This window comes from Prosopis cineraria, unplaced genomic scaffold (assembly GCF_029017545.1).
Source record: "Prosopis cineraria cultivar Desert tree isolate PC_DT_omini unplaced genomic scaffold, ASM2901754v1 PC13, whole genome shotgun sequence".
Taxonomy (NCBI): Eukaryota; Viridiplantae; Streptophyta; class Magnoliopsida; order Fabales; family Fabaceae; genus Prosopis; species Prosopis cineraria.
The window spans coordinates 31732937-31758556 of record NW_026555344.1 but is presented as its reverse complement, the minus strand read 5'-3'; the positions used below and the strand labels follow the sequence as shown (position 1 = coordinate 31758556).

At 30.0% G+C, this 25620-nt stretch overlaps 1 protein-coding gene across 4 annotated transcripts; it reads left to right on the top strand.

Moving 5' to 3' along the window:
- Positions 1 to 836: 836 nt before the first annotated feature.
- Positions 837 to 25158, top strand: LOC129290594 (protein CYSTEINE-RICH TRANSMEMBRANE MODULE 10-like). 4 transcript variants are annotated; one of them, XM_054927405.1, is made up of 5 exons: positions 883 to 953; positions 17212 to 17332; positions 19605 to 19694; positions 23825 to 24123; positions 24811 to 25158. In XM_054927405.1, exons 4-5 carry the CDS (start codon positions 23856 to 23858, stop codon positions 24915 to 24917), a joined length of 375 nt encoding a protein of 124 aa, XP_054783380.1. In that variant the 5' UTR covers positions 883 to 953; positions 17212 to 17332; positions 19605 to 19694; positions 23825 to 23855; the 3' UTR covers positions 24918 to 25158. The 4 variants fall into 4 exon arrangements, with proteins under 4 accessions (XP_054783377.1, XP_054783379.1, XP_054783378.1 ...); XM_054927404.1 differs by lacking the exons at positions 17212 to 17332; positions 19605 to 19694; positions 23825 to 24123; positions 24811 to 25158 and adding exons at positions 4401 to 4689; positions 5062 to 5360; positions 7490 to 7837 and having other exon boundaries at positions 864 to 953; XM_054927403.1 differs by lacking the exons at positions 17212 to 17332; positions 19605 to 19694; positions 23825 to 24123; positions 24811 to 25158 and adding exons at positions 4398 to 4689; positions 5062 to 5360; positions 7490 to 7837 and having other exon boundaries at positions 882 to 953.
- Positions 25159 to 25620: the final 462 nt, after the last annotated feature.

Sequence of the window (25620 nt, the reverse complement as noted above, 5' to 3'; positions counted from 1 at the left end):
ATTTTAAAATTTAATGATACTGTTTATTTATGATGGACAATTTGATATAAATATAATAAATGCTTCTTGAAATTTGTTGTTTCGCTTATAAAAAAAGAATCTCAACTTATTACTATATTAATTTGATATAAATAGAGGATGTATTATTACTTATTAATTTACAAAATAATTTCAATTTTTTTATTTATTACTATATTAAAATAATTAATCTCAACTTTCATTTGCACCCAAACTCACCTATCAAGCCAAACCTCATTCTCAATGTCATTGAAAATCGTACCCTTTATTAAATGGGTCAATACACTACTTTAAAAAATTAAAAATCAAAATTACAGTAATCAAATTAATTATAAACAAAGCATTTAATCAAATCAATCAAAATACTTTTTCAACAGCAACGGCCATTTTAAATATTATGGTATGTTCTTTGCATTGTATTATTGTATATGATGATAAAAAAAGTTGAAAAAAATATAACTTTGAATCTCTACATTTTGCTTGTGTTTTTCAATTGGTCCTTGCACTTTTTTATATATTTTATGTTCTCACACTTTTATTTTTCAATGTTTTAGGTCCTCTATGAACAAAGTGTAGAAACCTAAAACATTGAAAAGCCAAAATATAGAAACTTAAAATATTAAAAAAAAGTACAGAGATCGATAGCAAAATATAAGCAAAATGTATGGATCTAAAGTTATGTTGTTTTCAAAAAAGCTAGAAACGGTGGAATCGAAGCCTGTTTCTAAAATGATCCAACGATCAGAGAGAAGGCAAAGTTTCAATTGGATTGGTACTCTTTAAGTTTCTGTCATTAATCTATTAATTGAGTACTACATTAAGCCACCGATTTTGTATTTGCTTATTTATATTGAAGCTGTGTATCACTATCAGAGCTTGTTGGTTTCATTCTGGCTTCACGAGAGTCACCATCCCTCTTTCCCCTTTCTTGAAAGGTATCGGAATTTCTATATTTTATTTTATATAATCACAGTGCTTAATTTTTTCCCCTTTCTCTTTAGTTTTAACTTCGACTGACCCATTACGGGTTTACATGTTTTAAATTTCCCCTCATTTTTGGAGAAGCAAAAATGAAATTGAATATTCAGGAGAAGAAAAGGAACCTTATTTGTCCCTATAATAGTTTCTATATTTTTTTCATTCCTTCAAGTTTATTAAGTTTTATATATTTACAATGTTAGTCCTTATTGTGACTTACAGGAACTAGATGTATACATAACTTTATTCAATTTTATTGCTGAGTTGATAAAATTTTAATGAGTTGCATATTATATAAATAAAATTACTGCTAATTTTTACTTAGATTATTCTTTCATCATATCTTTAAAGGATTATTTCCTTGTTTTTCATTCATAAAGATGATTATTCTATCACATTTTGCCGTTGGACAGGCATATAATTTTGTTCATAGCAGTATGACGGGGCACCATCCATTTTGTTTTTTGTCTATGTATGTTGTTGATTCTTTTGCATAAGTACTCTAGTCTGGTATAATCCAGATCAACTCTGACAAACTTAGTCTAGTTTGATCCTAAAAAAATTGACCCAAAAGATTAAAAAGACCAACGAGACTAGATTTCATCTTTGGATTGAATTGGATAGGGTCTCCAGCTTTTAAACTACTTGTTCTAATCTAGTCCTACAAAATTACTTTAATATAATTATAATTATTTTTAAAAGAGTTAATTCAATTGATGTTGGAGGAAATGATTGCATGAAGATTGGTTGGAATATATTGTTATCTTGTTGTAATGTAATTTGAACATATTATTGAAGTTTGTTAAATGTTATTATGAATTTGAATCTTTTAGATTGTTATTGGAGATTGTTATGGATTTATTATGGTTAGCTTTTAATGTTTTGTGATAATTTTTATATGATTATAAGCAATTATCTAATTGAGTTTATCATGTTGAAATGAATTGTTGCCTCTCATAAAGGAAAAAAGAAAAAAAAAAACCAAAATGAGGTACTAGACTGTTGAAATTAGTCTTTCAATCCTAGGGTTCAAGTTTGGTCTTGTTTAATTTCAGGTTACATCTATATTAGACTAGACTATGGGTTGTTTAATTCAATCTTTTTTATAAAAAAAATTAAATTTTAAGTTAGACCGAAGTCATGTATTGTCTATCCTTTATGCAACCCTAGCCTAAAAATCATAAAAAGAAAGATCGATTGCTGGTGTTGATTTTCCTTATGAAAATAAATTTCTTTTCTCTTTCTAAATATTTGACCAATGAAGCTATTCACTATAATACATATTGCTATTTTGTTTTCCATAGTTGATTGATAATTGTTTCTAGTATTGAAAATATCATACATATTAAAACTCAAAAAAAAAAAAATTGCCACAGTTGAAGAATGAAGATTACCCTCACGAACTTTAAGCAATTGATTGGGATTAGATCTTATGCATCTCATTTCTACTTCGTGGTCTTTTATTTCCCCTTAACTTTCAATGAATGTGATAAGTCATGTTCTTGGGATTGCAGCAGATAGTTATTTCTAGTTCGATTCTTTTCCAACTTTTTTCCCTCTTAGCTTGAGAAGATTTATAATAATTTTTTTTGGAAAAATTAATTATTTGTCTTATAATTTTGACTTAATTATAATTTAATTATTGAACTTTAAATTGTTGTAACTTAACTTTTTTAGTTTTGATTCAATTGTAACTTAGTTCTTATTATTTTAACTCTTTGAGGTGCACCTGAATTACAAGTATAAAATAAGTAATGTTCTATTATTTGAATAGTTTTTGTCAACCCCGAACTTTTGAAGTGTGATAAGCTAGAATATCAAAAAACTCATATTCCATAAGCTTAAACCCTTAACACATCTAACATATTAATTCAATTTTATCATACAATCATTATTTATAATAAGCAATCCTTAAGAAGAACAAAACATTTAAACTTGTAAAAATTTTGATAGAATCTCTACTATAAGTTAGACTTTCCAAAATTTTTACAATCTGCTACAAAGGACATCTAAGTAGCATTTAGAGTTTTGCTCTGATATAGTATGTATATATATACATACAAACCAAAATACTTTAAGCAAGAATTCTGCCTACATGATTCGTGCAGTGACTCTATAACAAAACAAAGTACTTAAATGTTTACATTAATCCACAATGTAATTGGAGTAACAAAATATTTCTGGTCTCAAGGAGTCCCACGAGGTCTATTGAAGAGCATATCCACTTCTACTATCTAAATATAAAAAATTCTTCTAGTAAATAACGTCTCCAATAATACTAATAAATAAAAATGATAATCATAAACATATACAATAGAAAACAAAAAACTAATTTAATTATCGATGGTATTAGAAAATAATAGCACAATTTATCTTTGATAATTGAGTTACAAAAATAGAAAAGAGAAAATAGAGAATCATAATTAACAAATTAGGAATTTTTCTTTTATATAAAACAAAACATAAAAATACAATTCTTAAGAGCAAAAATACAACTTCAAAAACTTGTTTTCTATTAGGGCCTAAATAGAACAAATAACAGGTGTGAATACACAATCCACGAGGCTAATAACATCTAATATGGCTAAAAGCCATGAAAAACAAGCACAATCATAAAGTTCATGAATAACAAATGTGGATTATATTCACAAAATTACATCATTTCTTTCACGTGTGTTGGCCGACACATGGGGCTAGCACCTCTAATGTACCCTAGCTAGATATGCCATGGTGTGCCAAGAGCTAATGAAATTATCATTAGCAATTAGTGTTCTGTATTTAGTCCTATAAAACATTTATACCATGCACGGAACTCAGAAATTCTTATAGTTCAAAATTTTTCTTTAGTCATAAAGTGTAAATAACTTTTTTTTAATCTATAATTTATTTGATCCTCGCATGTATAATATTTTTAAGAAAAATAAAATACCATGAGAATAACTACATAATTAAAGTTATATAATAAATAAACTAATTACATATAAATCAGCTTAATCATAAGATACAATTAAAATATGTTTAGAACAATGAAAGTAAATAAATAAATAAATGTAAGAGAAAGATTATTACTTCTATTTGTTGGGGAATATTATTTACTTACTTGGTATATCATCCAGTGCCAAAATTTCTTTCTTATAGTTTCAATTCAGTTTTCTCTTCTTCTAATGACCCTATCAAAATCAAATTAAGCTCAAAAAAAGATAGATTTTATACCCACTTCCTTCCTCTTACATTAATCAAAATAACTTAAGTGAAATTATCTACCAAAACGCACCCTTTAAATTTTAAGTTCCAACTCGTTTAAATTCCATCTACTTTCCATTTCATACATCAACAAGAATAGGAGAAAGATTCAATTTTTTAACAACCCAAACAATACACTCACACACACGGATGGACAGCAGCAGAAGGGGGAAAAAACAAGAAGAGATTTCAAGCATACCCACACCCGATCAAACTAAGGGCAAGAGGAAGATCAGTGCTGAACCACTAAGACAAGGATGACTCAGTACGTTACTATAGCGACTGAAGAGGGAAGAGGAGAAGACCGACGACGAGAAATATGGGGAGGAAAAAGACTACACAAACGGACCTCCACGGCAGCGACGGTCGCAACACGGTCACCGGCAATTGACAGAAATGATCAGAAGAGGAAAAAGGAAGAAAGGAGGGTAGGACGTGGGTTTTTCTCTCGTGCGTTCCCTCTCTCTGATTGTTGAAATTCGAGAATATGAAAGAACGGGAAGGAACAGAATAAATGTTTGCTGCCCATGCGTGTGTTTACTCACTTTTATTAAGGCATTTTCTTTTGTAATTTATAATGGTAAAACAAAAATAAGTTAAGTTATTTGGCATCAACCATATTGAACTCTAAAGCTGCTAATAGAGAGACACAACTATTCCCACCAAGCTACCATTCACTTTGTTATAATTATCCCAAAATTTTATATACAAAAAAATATACACTTAAATATTTTATTATAAAATTTTAATTAGTTAATTAATTAATTAATTTATATACTTGGGTTATTTCAGTTTTTGAACTAACAATGCATTCTATTGCAGATTTTAACATAATTAATTTTAAGTTGAAGCCATGGGCAGTGAAAATGACAAGGATAAAGGCCTGTTCCCGAATCTACATGGTTATCCTTCATATCCATATCCTCCTCCACCTGCTGTATCATATCCAGAAGCACAATATCCACCTCCAGGCGGCTATCCACCACTTGCCTACCCGCCGACGGGATATCCTCCGGCCGGTTACCTTCCGGTAGGTCAGTATCCACCTGCCTGTTATCCTCCTTCTGGATATCTATTGGCTTATCCAGCGTCATGTTGTCATCCAGCTCCATACCCTGCAGGTGTGCATCTCTTGTTTATCACTAATTGTAGTATTCCCGAACGGTTAGTTCGTGATAGAGTATTTTGATGATATTGTGCAATCCACATAACTAACTTTATTTAGTAGCCTATCAATAAAGGATTCCTGAAAGAATTTAATATATTACAAGGATCTTGGACAAATTGAATACTTGTATGTTAAAACAATAACTTCACTGATTAATTTGTTAATGTTTACTTGTAAAAAATCTTTTTTTAAGAAATTACGTTTCTTCCAAAATCCTTTATTGAGGCTTTTTTACCAAAATGCTGCATAAAGTAAAAAAAAATTCTTGAAATGCTGCAGCGTGGAAAGTATTTTCCAAAATATGACACCAAAAATTGCTCATGGGAAGAATGATTTTGAGGTTTTGAAGAAGTCGTTCTTGCGTGGAACAATTTTAGAGTGAGAAATTATTTTCTTATTGCATTAAAAGTGAAATTGTTCACTGCCTAAACAATTTCAATTTATTATTGTTAATTTGACATTTTATTCTCAGTCCTTGCATTCTTTTAACATGTTATCATTTTGTAAAAATCTTCAGCATAATGCATGTTCATGCGAGAATAAAAAATTCATGCATAGTGGCTATAAAAAGATCTGAAAACATGAAAATGTGGTAGCAAAGTTGAAGTCAGATAGTGCTAAGTTAGTTTTTTCACTGACATGCCATACAATATATAAAAAAAATACTAAAATATTACACAAAATGCTACATTTAAAATCGTGTAGGGGGAGAACAATTTTTAAAATTTATCACCGTAAGAATAATTTTTTCAATGTATCAATTTAGTTCCAAGAACGATTTATGAACTTCAGCTGCACCTTACAATTGCAATAATAATTTAGTAATCATTTGAATTAAAATGATAAATAATAATTGGTTCTAATATGATTGAGGAATTATTATGAGGTGTATTAAATTAAAAATTATTAATAATAAATAAATAATTATTACATTGTTCTTGTTGTATCCCATGTGGTCATTGTTGTTAAACGTATTAGAAGGAGAATAAGATGTGACATCAAAAGTCATTATTTGTGAGGTAAATTAATTTTCACTTTTTATTCATATAACTTAACTATTCATTATTAATTTTCATAAAACCTAATATTTATTTATTTATTATTAATAATTTTTAATTTAACACACCTCATAATAATTCCTTAATCATATTAGAACCAATTATTATATATCATTTTCATTCAAATGATTACTAAATTATTATTGCAATTGTAAAGTGTAGCTAAAATTCATAAATCGTTCCTGGAATTGAATTGATACATTGAAGAAATCATTCTTATGGTGATGAATTTTAAAAATTGTTCTCCCTCTACACGATTTTAAATGTAGCATTTTGTGTAATATTTTAGTTTTTTTTATATTGTATAGTATGTCAGTGAAAAAACTAGCTTTACACTATCTGACTTCAATTTTGCTACTGCATCTTCATGTTTTCAAACCTTTTTATAGCCACTATGCATGAATTTTTTATTCTTGCGTGAATATGCATTTTGCTGAAGATTTTCACAAAATGATAATGTGTTAAAAAATATAAGGACTGAAAATAAAATGTCAAATCAGCAAAATAAACTAAAATCGTTCAAGTAGTAAATGATTTTACTTTTAATGTAATAAAAAAATAATTTCTCACTTTAAAATCGTTCCAGGCAAGAATGACTTCTTCAGAACCTCAAAATCATTCTTTCCATGAACGATTTTTGGTGTAATATTTTGGGAAATGCTTTCCACTCTGCAGCATTTTAGGAATTTTTTTTTACTGTATGCAGCATTTTGGTAAAAAAGCCCTTTATTGATATTCTCCCAAAAGAAAAAAAATTTTTCATTACCCATCATGTGATATGTTTAAGAGAAGTTATCCAGGGCAAAATATTGCTAAAACTTGGCTGCATGCAAAGCAGTCAAAATGAGATAAAGAAAAAAGAAGATTATATAAGGGTTTTTAAAAACAATACAAATGAGTCTTGTACAGTCTCATTTTACTGTGCTACTCTCTGTTTTTTTTTTAAAGCACATCCCTTGTATGATGGTATGGGATACAATTGCAATATGCATTGATGTAATTTCATTATTTTCTTGACACACAGCTTGTGGCCGTGGTAGGGGAGCGTGTGGTCATGGCACAGGAGCCGCAGCGGCTATGGCTGCCGCATACGGTGGTCATTGTCTATCTCATGGTGGTCACCATATTTTCCATCATTGAATGTTTTGTTAGAGAGGTATAATTGCCAATCATGAGATTGGGCAAAACTTGGAAAGATGGAAGCAATACAGCTGCCAGCATAAATATTTAGTGTTAAACTTGGTAAAGATGGTTTGAATACTTGTATTATGAGTCATTTGCTATCAAGAACATATGCTTTTTCTTTGTATGTGTGTGTAATATTGTACAGGTTTGCAACCAGCTGTTTTGCTCTATTTAATTATTTTATTTATTGGACTTCCCCCTTCTTTTCAGATTTAGTTGCTTCTGTGGCTATCATAAAGATAAACAAAACATATAATATAATCAGAGAAAAAAGGAGGGAAAATATGTTACTTTTTATTCAGCAAGTTTGGGAGTCACTTTCTAAAGTTCATCCGAATTAAATGTTAATTCTTGTTTTGGTCAATTTTGTTTTTTTATTTATTTATTTAACAATTGAAACATTGAGATGAAACGTGTATGATAGAGAGAGATTAGCTTTTTTGAGATTTGAGATGTGATAAAATTTGAAAAACAGAGAGAAAACTAAAAAATCAGCTTTAATAAAAGGGATGATGACACTTTAATCTCAATGGATCATTTTATTTTTGCTAAAATCTCAATAAATTTAAAAATATAAAGTGAGTCCCATAAGTCCTTAGTTGATCTTCTTACATATTGAAAAAGACTCAAATATCTTAGTAATTATAACACATTAAATTAGAAATTTACAATCCACTTTCTTGGATTTACAATTTCTTTTACTGTGATTTGCAATTCAATTACCGAATTTTATTTAAGAACACAATTTTAATATTGAATTTTATTATATTATTTATTCAACTTTATGGATTTGCAACTTTCTATTTTTGATTTGTAACTCATTCCTATTTTTTTTTATGAACTCAAAATCTCAATATTGATTTTTCTTATGAGAAGTTATTTGTTTAATTCCAAAAATTTGCAACTTATTCTCTTTGATTTGTAACTCCATTTATCTTGGTTTGCAACTTAATTTTTAAATTTTGTTTAAGCATACAAGATTTTAACATAGAATTTTATTTGGTCAATTCTAGGGATTTTTAACTTATTCTCTGACATTTGCAACTCTATTTACCTTGATTTGTAATTGCAATTTTGCATCCCAATTTTATTTATGAATACATGATCTCAACATTATGATTTTTTCTCTGAGAAACTATTTTTTCAGTTCTAAGATATGCAAGTTACTGTCTTTGATCTACAACTCTATGTACCACGAGTTTTATGAGATTATTTATTCAATTTTAGATATTTGCAGTTTATCCTCTTAAATTCGTAACTCCTATAGTTATAATTATATTTCTCATAATATCATTTTCATTACAGCCAAAAAAAAGTGGTTACGTTATGACACCATTCGCATCCAGTACAAAACAATTAAACAATTCACTAGAGTACCTTGTTAACATTTTCAGAAGCATGCTGCTCAATGTTGCGTTTCCCGTATTAATATGGCCCTAAAGACAATAAATATTCCTAGCGCTTGAAATCATAGATATCAAATTTTTGAGTTGGCTCTTTGATTTTAACATTTTTAATTTATAAAATTTTATCAACTCACTTATAAACTCGAATTAGATACAAACTTGGCTAAAATCATAAGGTTACTTTCAAATTTACCGTTTTTATGTTTTTTAACTTATAAAATTATGTTAACTAATTTATAAACTCGTATTGGATATAAGTTTACTAGATATAAGTGAATACTATGAAAAATTCAATTCATAAAAGTTATAGGACATGTTTCTAAGAAAAAGATTTAAAATGCAAAAATTAATATTAATAAAACATAACCAAAATAAGTTTTTCTATTTTAAAATTTATGTTTTTTATATATATGATAATTTATCGATGTTGATATTTTCAATAATTTATATTTTAAATATATTTAAATTAAATTATGGTTATATTTTAATAATTATTTATTAATAGAGGTAAACTTTTACAAGTTTATAATTTAAGTTTGCAATTTGAGTTTACATTACTTTTACGAGTTTATTTCAACTCACAAGTTTGACAACCTTGCTTGAAACATTAAAATCTTTAAACCACGTATCTATTGAATATTATTGAAGGGAGTAAATAGAAACAAGATACTGTATATTTGTAATGGACAGACATTAAACCAATCCTTTATATATATGCATACATATAAGCAATTTTCAGTCAAACTCCTTCATCTTTCATTCAACTTAACGGTAACATTTACACAAATTTGACGTCAAGGGCTAATATTATTACAATTCAATTACTTTAAGGATGACATAATTATGATAAAAAATTTAGGATGCTAAATCAATGCTTTTAAGGGCAAAATTAGACATCATCACTTTTATCTATACATACATTTCCAAGGACACGAGTGTATAATCACAATCTCACATACCATATAACATCATATATTCTACTTCCCATCATTTCATCATCACATATTCACATCATATTGCTCATGATAGCATATCACCACTTTTCTTATATATATATATATATATATATCATGCTTTCCTAACAACACATATAATTATTTATTCTCATGTTACAATTTCAGCTTCATCACATACATATTCCATAGATATCACAATCATTATCATGACTAAACATGTAATTTTCATCATTTATTCATCATGTTACAGTTTAAAACTCATCATAGCCTCATTTATGTTCTTCAAAACATGCTACATAACAACAAATAGGAAATTTCAACTATTCTTGCTAATCACATATCATTTTAGCAATGCAAATTAATTAACATATAACTACATAAAATAGATTCTCCTAATTATCTCAAACCTTTGAGTGATCAAAAGTTTATCCCTCAATAAATACTTTCAAAGCTTGACCTCAAGCCCAATTCGATGCACGGGATGATTCATTTACAATTAATAAAGTCCATAATAATCAATATCACCACTTAAAATCTCTTCCTATTTCAATACTTTAAATATTCTAAAGCCCTTATGTCTAGCATTTAGGCTTACTCATTAGGTTTATTTACTCTTTTTAGCTTACATTAACTTAAATAATTCCTAAATTTCACCCAACAATCCAAAATCATACTCATAGAGTCTAGGGTTAAATCGTCCATTAATGGGAGTTCAAGTCCAAGCGGTGATAGATGGAGGGGGGCCAACAAGGGCCGTTGTAACATCCCGAAATTTTAAGACTCAGATTTATAAAAATAAAATAAAATAAAATATCTATAATTAAATTAAAATTTAAAATAATTTAATAGAGGCCCAGAGTTTGAATTTTTCTAAGCAAAAGTTTGGTTTTATTTAATTTTTAACTATGAAAAAAATTACCAAAGTTGACCTGGGCTTTTGTGTAATGATAAAAAATGTTGGGCCCTTTCTTGTAATTTTCCCCAAACTTTTTGACCAGCAATTTAAAGACCAAAACTAATACAGAAACGCAGAAACTGAATTGGAAAGGAAAGGAAAGGAAACGCATGAGAGGGAGAGAGGAAGAAGAGAAGAGAAAGGGAGGGAGTTAGGCTTGGATCTAGGGGTCTTTGCGACCGTTGCGAGCTCGGCTACACGATAGGTAAACTCCCTACTTCAATCCTCTTCTCTTTCTCTTAATTTTCTTCAATTTTTGGAAGAAAAAATTTTTGGATTTTGATCCCAAAGGCTTTATTCTTGTAAGCTTTTGTTTCTTTGGATCTTAGAGAGCATGTTTTAAGTTTCTATATAGTGATCTAATGTTTTGAGTGGATAATTGGATGAAAAGAGGTGTTTGGGGCACAAAATAAACCCTGAGAAATTGGGTTTTTGCTCCTCAATGGTTTAAACCTATTGATTTAGTTATAATTTTACTATTTGAACCCAATAAGATTTAAATTAAGGTTTGGTTTTCATTATAAGGGCTAATGGTGAAAGTTGGTGGCACTAAGTAAAGGTTTCTAATTGATTAAAAAATTATATAAATTGGAAATTAGCCTAGTGATGGCTAATAAATGGTTTTGGTGATTAAGTGATACTATGAGAATGGTTGGTTTAATATATGGACCATTGGGATGGATTATGGCTCATAGACCCAAGTTGTGTGGTATGAGTTATAGTCTTTATTAATGCTATTTGACATGATAAGTGATGTGGATCACTTATATGTTGTAGGAATTGTTGGTGGAATTTGTTCAGAAATTAAGGAACAAGCTGAGCCCTATTTTATACAAGGGGAACCCTTTTGATACCAAAGGGTTGAGGTAACAGGGGAATTTATATTTCTTATTACTTTGTTTTAGCTATTTTTGAATAAATATTACTAGTTATCATGCATTACATGTTTTAAAAGATTAAATATGCTTTATAAGGGGTTATGGGGTACTACTTTGATTATAGTGCAAATATATTTTCTAATTGTTTAATAACAATGTTTTTATGGAAATGAGATTTATAAATATTATACTACTTTAGAGTGTTGAATGGTCAATACTCAGGAAAGGTAGACAAGAGTAAAAGGCATGATCTTGGTGGGAGTTCACCAATGAGAAGGTGTGTATTTTTGATATTCTATGGCACACTGTCAGTACTCAGTGTTGTCTTACGTATTGTGGGCTCAGTGCACTAAAGTGGTTAGTGTATTGAGTGTTCGACACCTCTCAGTGGGGGAGGGAATCCAACATATGAAGTGTGAGGTTGAGTGCCTAGGCCAAGGTAGCCCTCACATGGAGAGTAAGTCGGGCTGGCTCTGGGAGGGAGTTAGCTTTGACTGCTCAGGATTCACGTCGAAGGGGCATAGGCGGTTCGGTGGATTCGATCATGCTTTAGATTATGTTTTGTGCCTGTGGAGGTAGAAGTAGGTATAAGGTTTACCTATGAGTTAAAGAGTGACAGGGGGCATTCTGTTGGTCATGAAAGGCCATACCGGCCTAGGTCATGCATTCATGCATTTTAAATGGCTAAATTATATACTATGTTGAATTTATTATTCGTTTATTTGATTATGGCTTACTTTGTAATAATCAATGTAGATTCGCTGTTACTGAGACTGTGGTTGTCTCACCCCTTTCTTTTCAATATTTTAGGTCCAGGCGAAGGATCCAGTGGTGGACGGGGAAAGGAGCAAAGCTAGGGATTTGCTTGTGATTTGTAAAGAACTGCAACCCCTTTCTTTTGAGCAAATATATTGTAATGTATTTAAGATTAGGGTGCCAGTAGGATATGATTATGTATGTGTGTGTGAATATGTGTGGATTGTGTGCTTGTGTATGAATTTTTATTTGTTTGTAGACTTGTGGCTAGAAAACTTGGTTATGGTGTATGGTTTTGATGAATTTACTTAGTAGACCAAGTTTCTATTACAAGCAGATATTTATTTTGATATATATATGTGATTCTATAAGCAATTGCAAAGTGGTTGCATTGCAAATGGTGTGCTATGGGCAAACATACACCTTGGATAGAGAGAGTGGGTGCGTGGGCCCCACAAGGAGCTCTGAGCCAAGTGAAAATGTTTAGCATATGTATTTATATAAATACATGGTATTTGGATTGATTTGTGACCACTCTTGTATGATTTGTGCATTTTGGGGGTTTAGGGTCCATTTTGAGAAATGGCACCCGGGTGGTCAAATTTTGATGTATGGGAGTTTTCCATCATTTAAATGTTCTATCAGGTGTTTTTAGTCTTATTTGACGTGTCCAAAGTGTTTCCATAGGTTTGTGACCATTAGGATGAGATTTGGACAATTTTGAAAATGGTTTTTACCAAAAAGCTGCACTTTTGCATCTAGGTGTCCAAATCTTAATCCGACCATTGGATTTTTCTAAAATTTGGTCACAAGTAAAACCTTTTATAAGCTTCGTGTGGACTTTGGAATCACATTGATCGGATATCAGACGGAGAAATGACGCACTCCGGAATTTGGTCTGGAAGTGCTGCTGTCATGACAGCTACAGTATTGATGTTGTAACCTGCACAAAATTCTATCCGTCCGTTAGATCTTTTCAAAATTTAGTATGCTAATAGTATTCTTTAAAAGTGACATGTAGGCTTTAGAATCGCTCCGATCGGAGGTCGGATGATGAAATGGTGCACCCTAAAAGTTAGACCGGAGGTGCTGTCATGACAGCTAAAAAGCTATCATGACAGCAAAAATAACCAATCTTTTAACATGTCAAATTTTCAATCCGATCGTTGGATCTTTTTGAAATTTGGTACACTTATAGTACCCTTTGAATGTGATGTGTGAGCTTTAAAATCACTTCGATCGGAGGTCGGATGGCGGAACGGCACCTCCTAAAAGTTGACCCGGGAGGGCTGTTTGCTGTCATGATAGCAATTTAAATGCTGTCATGACAGTATATTTTTATTTCTCTTTCATCTAGCTTGCTTCCGTGCGCTATAGTTAGAACCTATAATTTTTTTAAGGTTTTAAATGTTTACTTTGCAATCATGTATTTGCTTAGTGATTTAAATGGTTTGTTTCCTAAGTTGGTTTTAGGATTAACTCCTTAACTACACTTAGTTTATTTGACTTGTGTGATTTTTGGATAACACTCGGGGCAAGTGTTACAGCCGTGGCCCCCCAATTTTTTAAAATTTTCTTTATATTATATTTGTGTTACATACTTTCACTTCCTTAAAATTTATGAAAACTTTGTAATATATATGTTTTTTAATCTTGACCACCTGTATTCTTAAATTCTAGCTCTGCCCCTGAGTCCAAGAATACTTAGCATCAATAATACTATGTTTAGATAACCTAAACAACTTTCATTGACTCCATTTAAGTTAATGGGTTTGAGTTTAGCCTTATAAATTTTGAAAATCATCCTCAGAGGACTAAGGTTCATCTAAAAGAAATGACCCAATCTCACCATCCTGCAAAACTTCCCAACCTAGGTGTAGAACACTTAAGCAACTCCCGTTAGTTTTATTTAAACTAATAGGTTCGGACCATAGACCTATAGGTTCGAAAATCACTTCCTATCAACAAGCCCTGACCTCAAATCTATCAAAAGAGGAAGATAAAGGAACATTAGGGCTATGGAAACCCACCTTTGGTATTAGATAGCTTAGAAACTCTCCCAAAGCTTCAATTTTAGCTTGCTCTAGCAGAGTTCCGCTGGTTCCTCCTTTCCTCTCTCACTAAAACTTTGTTCTTCTCCTTTATTCTCTAACTGATTCATGCCCTATTTATTGTTAGAATTTGGCCATGCACCATGGCGTGTGGCACAAAAAGCCACTCTTATGCCTATGTGATCCATACACCACGCCCAAAGCTACACATGTCACGGGGGATCACACAAAGAGGTCTTTCTCTTGTTTCTAGCTTAATGCACCATGGCAAAAGATGACTATGTCGTGGCGCATGGCATAGAGCCACCCTTCCCTGACTTTTCTCCTTCTTTTGGGCTCAAGTGGCCAACTGCATTCTTGACTCAATCCTAAGGCTATAACCAAAGCCAAATAGGTCCGTTACCCCTCTCTAAGTATCCTCTAACTTAATTCAAGTTAGATTTAACTCAATTAACCCTTGATTACTTGATTAATTAGTGAGTTAAAAATTTAAGATGTTACAACCTTTGCTCAGTTGAATAGTACTAAGTATGGGCTTTGGTTTAGAGATAAAGGATGAGAGAAGTTGGCAGGCATGCATTCTTGTTTGGATTTGTTCAAAATTGTTTGGAATTTGTTTGGATCAATTGTTTGGAATATTGTTTTGTATGCCTCATTTTACAATCATATGATTAGTTGCATGGCATGCATTGTATCAAATTAGTATTGGTTATTGAGACTTTTGTGTCTCATTTCTCATTATCAACAATTTTTTAGGGAAAGGTTCAGCCAAAGAAGTACTCAACGCATAGTGTTGGTATATGGGTCACCAATTGTTGGTTAGGCCTACTTTGGTTTGTTTTATGTATATTTGCCAATCTAGGGTATTGTTTTATATCAATGAGAATTGTGACTCCATATTTTGATTAAGCTTGTTTATGGCAGCTATGAGTTGGTTTTCGACATTCATGGCATTGTTTTAATATGCATAAAGTATTAAAAATGTGTTTGGAGTGAAGGATGTTGTTATGCTGAATTTATGTTAATTATTCAATTTTAACTGTGTTGAGTGGTTATAATCCAATTATGGGCATTTTTAGTTTTATTGGGGTGGTTGTTGGTTCATAAGTGTTGATTAACATGTTTTGGATGTGGAAAAGATGTAGTCAAGTGATCCACACCCTTTTTTGGCTTTGGTTTTGGTTTGGAGAGTGAAATTGATTGGGAAATGTGTAGATTGGATTTTTATGGATGGAATTTTCATATGAAGAAATTTTTGCACTAAACTAAAGCCATTAGCTAATTTATGTGATAAGCTTTGTAAGGACATTTGAATAATTTAATTTGGATAAGTATGCTAAAAGTTGTGAACATTTAAAATTTAGGCTTACTATTCATTCTGGTTGAGTACTAATGTGCCACATGCATTGTAATGTATGCCTTCTTAGCTATAGTGCAAGTCACTTTTGCGGAGTTTCTACTGTGTGTTGTCTGTCACAGCATGACAACGTTAGTTGCAGCAGATAATGCACACAAGACATAAATGCTCCTGTTTCAAAAATTGTTTTTAGAAAGGTCATTTTGGACACTTTTACCCTTTTGAAACTTGTTTGGAACAATTTAACCCCTTTGAACCATGCTTAACAACTAAATGAGTTTTAGAACATCATTTTAGATTTTAAACACTTATTTTTAATGGGATCTCATTTGTTGCTCCTTTAATTAACTAAGTGGTGCTCCTTTAATTAACTAAGTTACTTCCTAAATTATTATGGTAGATATAAATTACTCTGTTTAATTTTTTTTTACCATGGTAGTCATTTTTGGAAATTGTTTGTATATAGAAAATTCTTTCTATAATGGTAAGCCTTTTAAATGTGAATTTGATTATTTATTATTATGGTAGACTCTTTTCTATCATTATAGGGTTTTGAAATATTGGTTGTTGTTCTTTCTAGCAGGGTAAGCCTCTCACTATTATGGTAGTGTTTGAAAAAATAACTTTTCCTTTATTATCATGGTAGACACCTTTTTATCATGATAAGTGGTTTACAAACAGTAATTTTTATAAATTATATTTTTTTGAAAATAAATCAGTCACAATTTTAGAGTGTTATATTTCACAAAACTATCCTAACAATTCCATCTCTATTTAAACAATAACTACTATTCAGATAGCACATTTACCAATTCCACACATCATATTTCATGTAGAGAGAACCAAAACCACCAGTGATGACAAATCAACTATTAGCGTCACAAAAAAGAAGCCCCATCTTTGCCAAAAATAATTGTTTATCGAATTGAGATACCTAAGCCAAAACCCTAACAGCAAACCCATATTTCTTAGCTTGTGAGAAGAAGTCACAAAACTCTTGATTAACCATTGCTCAAATTACCATTCCTCCATATAGACCTCTGCCTCGCCAATGCCAATCAAATCCTAATCCCAAGAGAAATATTTTGGAATAAGTTTTGAAAATAAAAAATGAAATAAAAGCTAAAATTATTTTATATGAGATGATGTAGTAAAATATGAGACATTAGATCTTTATTGAAGGGATGGGATTTGGGATGCAGGGGGACGTTGAGGGAGACGCAGCTGAGAGGATCTGGTTCCAAGAAATCTATGGGAGAGGGAAAAGTATGACTTTTAAACTTGTCTACTCCATTCAAGAATCAGTCAGCGCATATGGTTTTGGTATGTGTACATGTTTCGTCATTCCGTGCAAGAAATTAAATCTTTTATATAACAGAAAAGTATGCTTTATTTTATAAAAATTATTCTCTTGGGATGGGATATGAATCTAGTTTATATTGAACTCCCAGAATTTAAAACCAATGTACTTGGGGAAATTACCGCCAACAATTATAACAAAATGATAAACATTATGAAAAAGAGACTTCGAGTTAGCCCTAATTATAAAGGCTTGTTTTATTTTGTTTTATTTTTTAAAAAATATTTAAAAATCATTGTTGCAAGTAGTTTTAATTTAAATTGTTTCAAAATTTTTTTTATTTTTTATTTTCAGAAATTGAAAAATGAAAACATTTTTTATTTTCAAAGTATGCTATATTTGATTATTAGAAACTACTACTAGCTGCAATTAATTACTATCATAAGCCACCACTATTAACTATGGGTGACCAGCACTATCAATTATTTTTTAATTCTAAAATTATTTTTAAATTAATATAATCAAACATATTTTTTGGTTTGATAATTACTTTTGATAATTAATAAAAAATTCTAATTTAATATTTTTTGGTAAAAACGTTTTACATTTATATATAAAAATACAAAAAAGTTAGCACACCGCCAAATGACTCAACTACTACACTTACAATGCAAGTTAGGTCACAAACAAGAGGACCAACTAATTGCAAGTTTGCAACCAGATGCAAACGAAAACCAACACAGATCTAAAAAGTAAATACAACTAACAATCAACAATTTAATATGTTATTGTCTAAACTTCAGTAAAATTTGTTTTTAAATTCACCCTTTGTATTTAATTTGACATTTTTGGTATTATGTTTATAACACAAAAATAAATTAAAGAGAGACACCTGTGCCTTGTTGTTTGCATGGTTTAAGATAAGACATCCGGTTTATATTTTATCAGTAGTAAAATTTTATAAAATTTATATTTTATACTAACTCCATCATAAATTATAAGATATTTTGAATAAAATTTCACATATCAATAAGCCTCATTAAATATATTTAATAACTTTATTTTTTTAAAAATAAAAATAAAAATTTTTAAAAATACATTTTATTTAATGTATTGATTAAAGAGAAAGGGACGAAAATCAAATAGAGAGGCAATGATATATTTAAATAAGCATACTTAATGAAAATTTAAAGTTTTTAAAATATCTTATATTTTGGGAGGTTGAATCTCTATCCAAAGTGTTTTATAATTTGGGATAAAGGAAGTAGTATAATATAGAAGACATTGATATTAGTTAATTAATACTCCATCGGTTCTCAAATATAAGTAAATTTTAATTAATTCACAAAATTTTAAGAAAGTTGGTTAATTCTAATAATTATATATGAAATTAAAAATTTGGACTAAAGTGCCCTTATAATTAATTTTTATTTTTTAAATTTAATGATTCCATTTATTTATGATGGAAAATTTGATATAAATATAATAAATACTTCTTGAAATTTGTTGTTTTGCTCATAAAAAAAGAATCATATAATAGTTTGTCTTATAATAAAAAATGGAGGATGTATTATTACTCATTAATTTAAAAAATAATTTCAATTTTTTTTATTTATTACTATATTAAAATAATTAATCTCAACTTTCATGTGCATCCAAACTCACCCATCAAGCCTAACCTCATTCTCAATGTCATTGAAAATCGTACCTTTATTAAATGGGTCAATACACTAATTTAAAAAATTAATAATCAAAATCATAATAATCAAATTAGTTATAAACAAAACATTTAATCAAATCAATTAAAATACTTTTTCAACAGTAATGGCCATTTTAAATATTATGGTATGTTCTTCGCATTGTATTATTGTATATGATGATAAAAAAAAGTTAGAAAAACATAACTTTAAATTCTTGCACTTTGTTTGCATTTTTATATTAGTCCCTGCACTTTTTTTCAGTGTTTTAGGTCCTTATACTTTTATTTTTTAATATTTTAATTTTCTCTATAAACAAAATGTAGGGACCTAAAGCATTGAAAAGCAAAAGTATAGGGACTTAAAATATTAAAAAAAATACAGAGATGTAAAATGCATGAAAACTGTAAGACCCAAAGTTATGTTTTTTTTTTTTTTTTTTCAAAAAAGTTAAAACCGTGGAATCGAAGCCTGTTTTTAAAATGATCCAACGATCAGGGAGAAGGCAAAGTTTCAATTTGATTGGTACTCTTTAAGTTTCTGTCATTAATCTATTAATTGAGTACTACATTAAGCCACCGATTTTGTATTTGCTTAGTTATATTGAAGCTGTGTATCACTATCAGAGCTTGCTGGTTTCATTCTGGCTTCACGAGAGTTACCATCCCTCTTTTCCCTTTCTCGAAAGGTATCGGAATTTCTATATTTTATTTTAGATAATCACAGTGCTTAATTTTTTCCCCCTTTCTCTTTAGTTTTAACTTCGACTGACTCATTACGGGTTTACATGTTTTAAATTTTCCCCTCATTTTTGGAGAAGCAAAAATGAAATTTAATATTCAGGAGAAGAAAAGGAACCTTATTTGTCCCTATAATAGTTTCTATATTTTTTTATTCCTTCAAGTTTATTAAGTTTTATATATTTACAATGTTAGTCCTTATTGTCACTTACAGGAACTAGATGTATACATAACTTTATTCAATTTTATTGCTGAGTTGATAAAATTTTAATGATTTGAATATTATATAAGTAAAATTACTGCTAATTTTTACTTAGATGAATCTTGCATCATATCTTTAAAGGATTATTTCCTTGTTTTTCATTCATAAAGATGATTATTCTATTGCATTTTGCCGTTGAACAGGCATATAATTTTGTTCATAGCAGTATGATGGGGCACCATCTATTTTGTTTTTTTGTCTATGAATGTTGTTGATTTTTTTGCCTAAACTATAGCTGTGTAAAAGTACTCTAGTCTAGTATAATCCAGTTCAACTCTGACAAACTTAGTCTAGTTCGGTCCTAAAAAAAATTGACCCAAAAGATTAAAAAGACCAATGAGACTAGACTTCATCTTCAAGTTGAATTGGACAGGGTCTCGAGCTTTTAAACCACTTGGTCTGGTCTAGTCTAGTCCTATAAAATTACTTTAATATAATTATATTATTTTTAATAGAGTTAATTCAATTGATGTTGAAGGAAATGATTGCATGAAGATTGGTTGAAATTTATTGTCAACTTGTTGTAATGTAATTTGAACATACTATGGAAGTTTGCTGAATGTTATTATGAATTTAAATCTTTTAGATTGTTGTTGGAGATTGTTATGGATTTATTATGGTTCGCTTTTTAATATTTTGTGATAATTTTTATATAATTATAAAAATTTATCTTAATTGAGTTTATCATGTTAAAATGAATTGTTGCTTCTCATAAAGAAAAAGAAGGGAAAAAGCAAAGTGAGGTATTAGACTATTGAAATTAGTCTTTCAATCTTGTAGATTAAGTTTGGTTCTATTCAATTTTCGGTTACATCTAGATTAGACCAGACTATGAGTTTTCTAATTCAATACTTTTTATAAAAGAAACTAAATTTCAAGTTAGGTTAAAGTCATCTCTTGTACGTCCTTTATGCAACTCTAGCCTAAAACATCATAAAAAGAAAGATCGAATTGCTAGTGTAGATTTTCCTTATGAAAATAAATTTCTTTTCTCTTTTTAATATTTGACCAATGAAGCTATTCACTATAATATATATTGCTATTTTGTTTTGCATAGTTCATTGATAATTGTTTCTAGTATTGAAAATATCATACATATTAAACTAAAAAAAAAAAAAAGTTGCCACAGTTGAAGAATATTGAAGATTACCCCCACGAACTTTAAGCAATTGATTGGGATTAGATCTTATGGATCCCTTTCCTACTTCGTGGTCTTTTATTGCTCCTTAACTTTCAATGAATGTGATAAGTCATGTTCTTGGGATTGCGGATAGTTATTTCTAGTTTGATTATTTTCCAACTTTTTTCCCTCCTAGCTTGAGAAGATTGGTGATAATTTTTTTTGGAACAATTAATTATGTGGCCTTATAATTTTGACTCAATGATAATTCAATTATTAAACTTTAAAACTTATTGTAACTTAATTTTTATAGTTTTAACTTAATTGTAACTTAATCCCTATTATTTTTAACTCTTTGAGATATGCATGAACTACAATTATAAAATAAGTAATGTTCTATTATTTGAATAGTTTTTGTCACACCCTGAACTTTTGAAGTGTGATAAACTGGAATATCAAAAAATTCATATCCCATAAGCTTAAACCCTTAACATGTCTAACATATTGATTACAATTTTATCATACAATTATTATTTATAATTAGAAATCGTTAATAGGAACAAAATATTTAAATTTGTTGTAGAAATTTCGGTAGAGTTGATACTATAAGTTGGACTTTCTGAAATCTCTACAACTTGCTAAAAGGAACATTCAAGCAACATTCAGAGTTTTGCTCTGATATAGTATATATATACAAACCAAAATACTTTAAGCAAGGATTCTGCTTATATGATTCGTGGACCGACTCTATAACAAAACAAAATACTTAGATATTTGCATTAATCCACAATGTAATTGGAGAAACAAAATATTTCTTATCTCAAGGAATCCCACAAGGTCTACTGAAGGGCAGATCCACTTCTATTATCTGAATACAAAAAATTTTTCTAGTAAATAACGTCCCCGATAATACTAATAAATAAAAATGATAATCATAAGCATATACAATAGGAAACAAGAAACTAATCTAATTATCGATGGTATTAGAAAATAACAGTATAATTTATCTTTGATAGTTGAGTTACAAAAATTGAAAAGAGAAAATAAAGAATCATAATCAACAAATTAGGAATATATCTTTTATATAAAAAAAATACAATTCTTAAGAACAAAAATACAACTTGAAAAACTTGTTTTCTATTAATACCTAAATAGAATGAATAAAAGGTGTGAATACACAATTCACGAGAGTAATAACATCTAATGTGGCTAGAAATCACGAAAAACAGGCGATATCATAAAGTTCATGAATAACATATGTGGATTATATTCACAAAATTACATCCTCCCTTTCATGCGTGATGGCCAACACACGGGGCTAGCACCTCTAATGTACCCTAGCTAGGTATGCCTAATAAAATTATCGTTAGCAACCAATATTCTGTATTTAATCCTATAAGACATTTATGCCATGTATAGAGCTCAAAAATCCTTTCAATTCAAAATTTTCATTTAGTCATAAAGTGTAAATAACTTTTTTTTAATCTATAATTTATCTGATCCATGCATATATAATATTTTTAAGAAAAATAAAATATCATGAGAATACCTATATAATTAAAGTTATATAATAAATAAACTAATTACATATAAATCAGCTTAATCATAAGATACAATTAAAATAATATGTTTAGAACAATTAAAGTAAATAAATAAATAAATGTAAGAGAAAGATTATTACTTCTATTTATTGGGAAACATTATTTACTTACCTGGTATATCATCCAGTGCCAAAATTCCTTTCTTATATCTTCAATTTAATTTTCTATTCTTCCAATGACCCTATCAAAATCAAATTAAGCTCAAAAAAAGATAGATTTTATACCCACTTCCTTCCTCTTACATTAATCAAAATAACTTAAGTGAAATTATCTACCAAAATGCACCTTGAAATTTTAAGTTCCAACTTGTTTAAATTCCATCTACTTTCTATTTCATACATCAACAAGAATAGGAAAAAGATTCAAATTTTTGAAAAACCCAAACAATACAGTAGTCACACACACGGATGGGCGGCAGCAGAAGGGGGAAAAAAACAAGGAGAAGAGATTTCAAGCATACCCACACCCGATCAAACTGAGGGCAAGAAGAAGATCAGTGCTGGGCTACTAAGACAAGGATGACTCAGTACGTTACTATGGCGACTGAAGAGGGAAAAACAGAAGACCGACGACGAGAAACATGGGGAGGCAAAAGACTACACAAACGGACCTCCACGGCAGCGACGGCCGCAAAACGGTCACCGGCAATTGACAGAAATGATCAGAAGAGGAAGAACAAAAGGAAGGAAGGAGAAAAGGACGTGGGTTTTTTCTCTCGTGCGTTCGCTCTCTCTGATTGTTGAAATTCAAGAATATGAAAGAAGGGAAGGGAAGAGAATAAATGTTTGCTGCCCATGATGCGTGTGTTTACTCACTTCTATTAAGGCATTTTCTTTTGTAATTTTTAATGGTAAAACGAAAATAAGTTAAGTTATTTGGCATCAACCATATTAAACTCTAAACCTGCTAATAGAGACCCAAAACTATTCCCACCAAGCTACCATTCACTTTGTTATAATTATCCCAAAATTTTATATATAAAAAATATATACTTAAATATTTTATTATAAATTTTTAATTTGTTAATTAATTAATTAATTAATTTATATACCTGGGTTATTACAGTTTTTGAACTAACAATGCATTCTATTGCAGATTTTAACATAATTAATTTTAAGTTGAAGCCATGGGCAGTGAAAATGACAAGCATAAAGGCCTATTCCCGAATCAACATGGTTATCCTTCATATCCATATCCTCCTCCACCTGCTGTATCATATCCAGAAGCACAATATCCACCTCCAGGCGGCTATCCACCACTTGCCTACCCGCCGACGGGATATCCTCCGGCCGGTTACCTTCGGGTAGGTCAGTATCCACCTGCCTGTTATCCTCCTTCTGGATATCTATTGGCTTATCCACCGTCATGTTGCCATCCAGCTCCGTACCCTGCAGGTGTGCATCTCTTGCTCATCACTAATTGTAGTATTCCCGAACGGTTAGTTCATGACAGAGTATTTTGATGATATTGTGCAATCCACATAACCTACTTCATTTAGTAAGGGGGATATCAATAAAGAATTACTGAAAATAAAATATCAAATCAGTAATAATAAGCTGAAATCATTCAGATAGTGAACGATTTCACTTTTAATGTAATAAAAAAATAATTTTCCACTCTAAAATCGTTCCAGGCGAGAACAACTTCTTCAGAACCTCAAAATCATTATTCCCATGAACGATTTTTGATGTAGTATTTTGGAAAATACTTTTCATGCTATAGCATTTCAGGAATTTTTTTTACTATATGCAGCATTTTTGTAAAAAAGCCCTTTATTGATATTCTCCAAAAGAAAAAAGACTTTTTTCATTACCCATCATGTGATATGTTTAGGAGAACTTGTACAGGGCAAAGTATTGCTAAAACTTGACTGCATGCAGAGCAGTCAAAATGAGATACAGTAAAAAAAAAAAAAGAGGATTATATAAGGGTTAAAAAAGGTACAAATGAGTCTTGTACAATCTCATTTACTGTGCCTCTCTCTCTGTTTTTTTTTTTTTTTAAGCACATTGCTTGTGTGATGGTATGGGATACAATTGCAATATGCATTGATGTAATTTCATTATTTTCTTGACACACAGCTTGTGGGCGTGGTAAGGGAGCGTGTGGTCATGGCACAGGAGCCGCCGCTGCCGCATACGGTGGTCATTGTCTATCTCATGGTGGTCACCATATTGTCCATCATTGAATGTTTTGTTAGAGAGGTATAGTTGCCAATCATGAGATTTGGCAAAACTTGGAAAGATGGAAGCAATACAGCTGCCAGCATAAATATTTAGTGTTAAACTTGGTAAAGATGGTTTGAACACTTGTATTATGAGTCATTTGCTATCAAGAACATATGCTTTTTCTTTGTATGTGTGTGTAATATTGTACAGGTTTGCAACCAGCTGTTTTGCTCTATTTAATTATTTTATTTATTGGATTTTCCCCTTCTTTTAAGATTTAGTTGCTTCTGTGGTCATCATAAAGATAAATAAAACATATAATATAATCAGAGAAAACAAGGAGGGAAAATATGTTACTTTTTATTCAGCAAGTTTGGCAGTCACTTTTTAAAGTTCATCCGAATTAAATGTTAATTCTTGTTTTGGTCAATTTTGTTTTTTTTTTTTATTTAACAACTGAAACATTGAGATGAAACGTGTGTGATAGAGGGAGATTAGCTTTTTTGAGATTTGAGATGTGATAAAATTTGAAAAACAGAGAGAGAATTAAAAAAAAGCAGCTTTAATAAAAGGGATGATGACACTTTAATCTCAATGGATTATTTTATTTTAGCTAAAATCTCAATAAATTTAAAAAATATAAAGTGAGTCCTATAAGTCCTTAGTTGATCTTCTTACATATTAAAAAAGACTCAAATATCTTAGTAATTATAACATATTAAA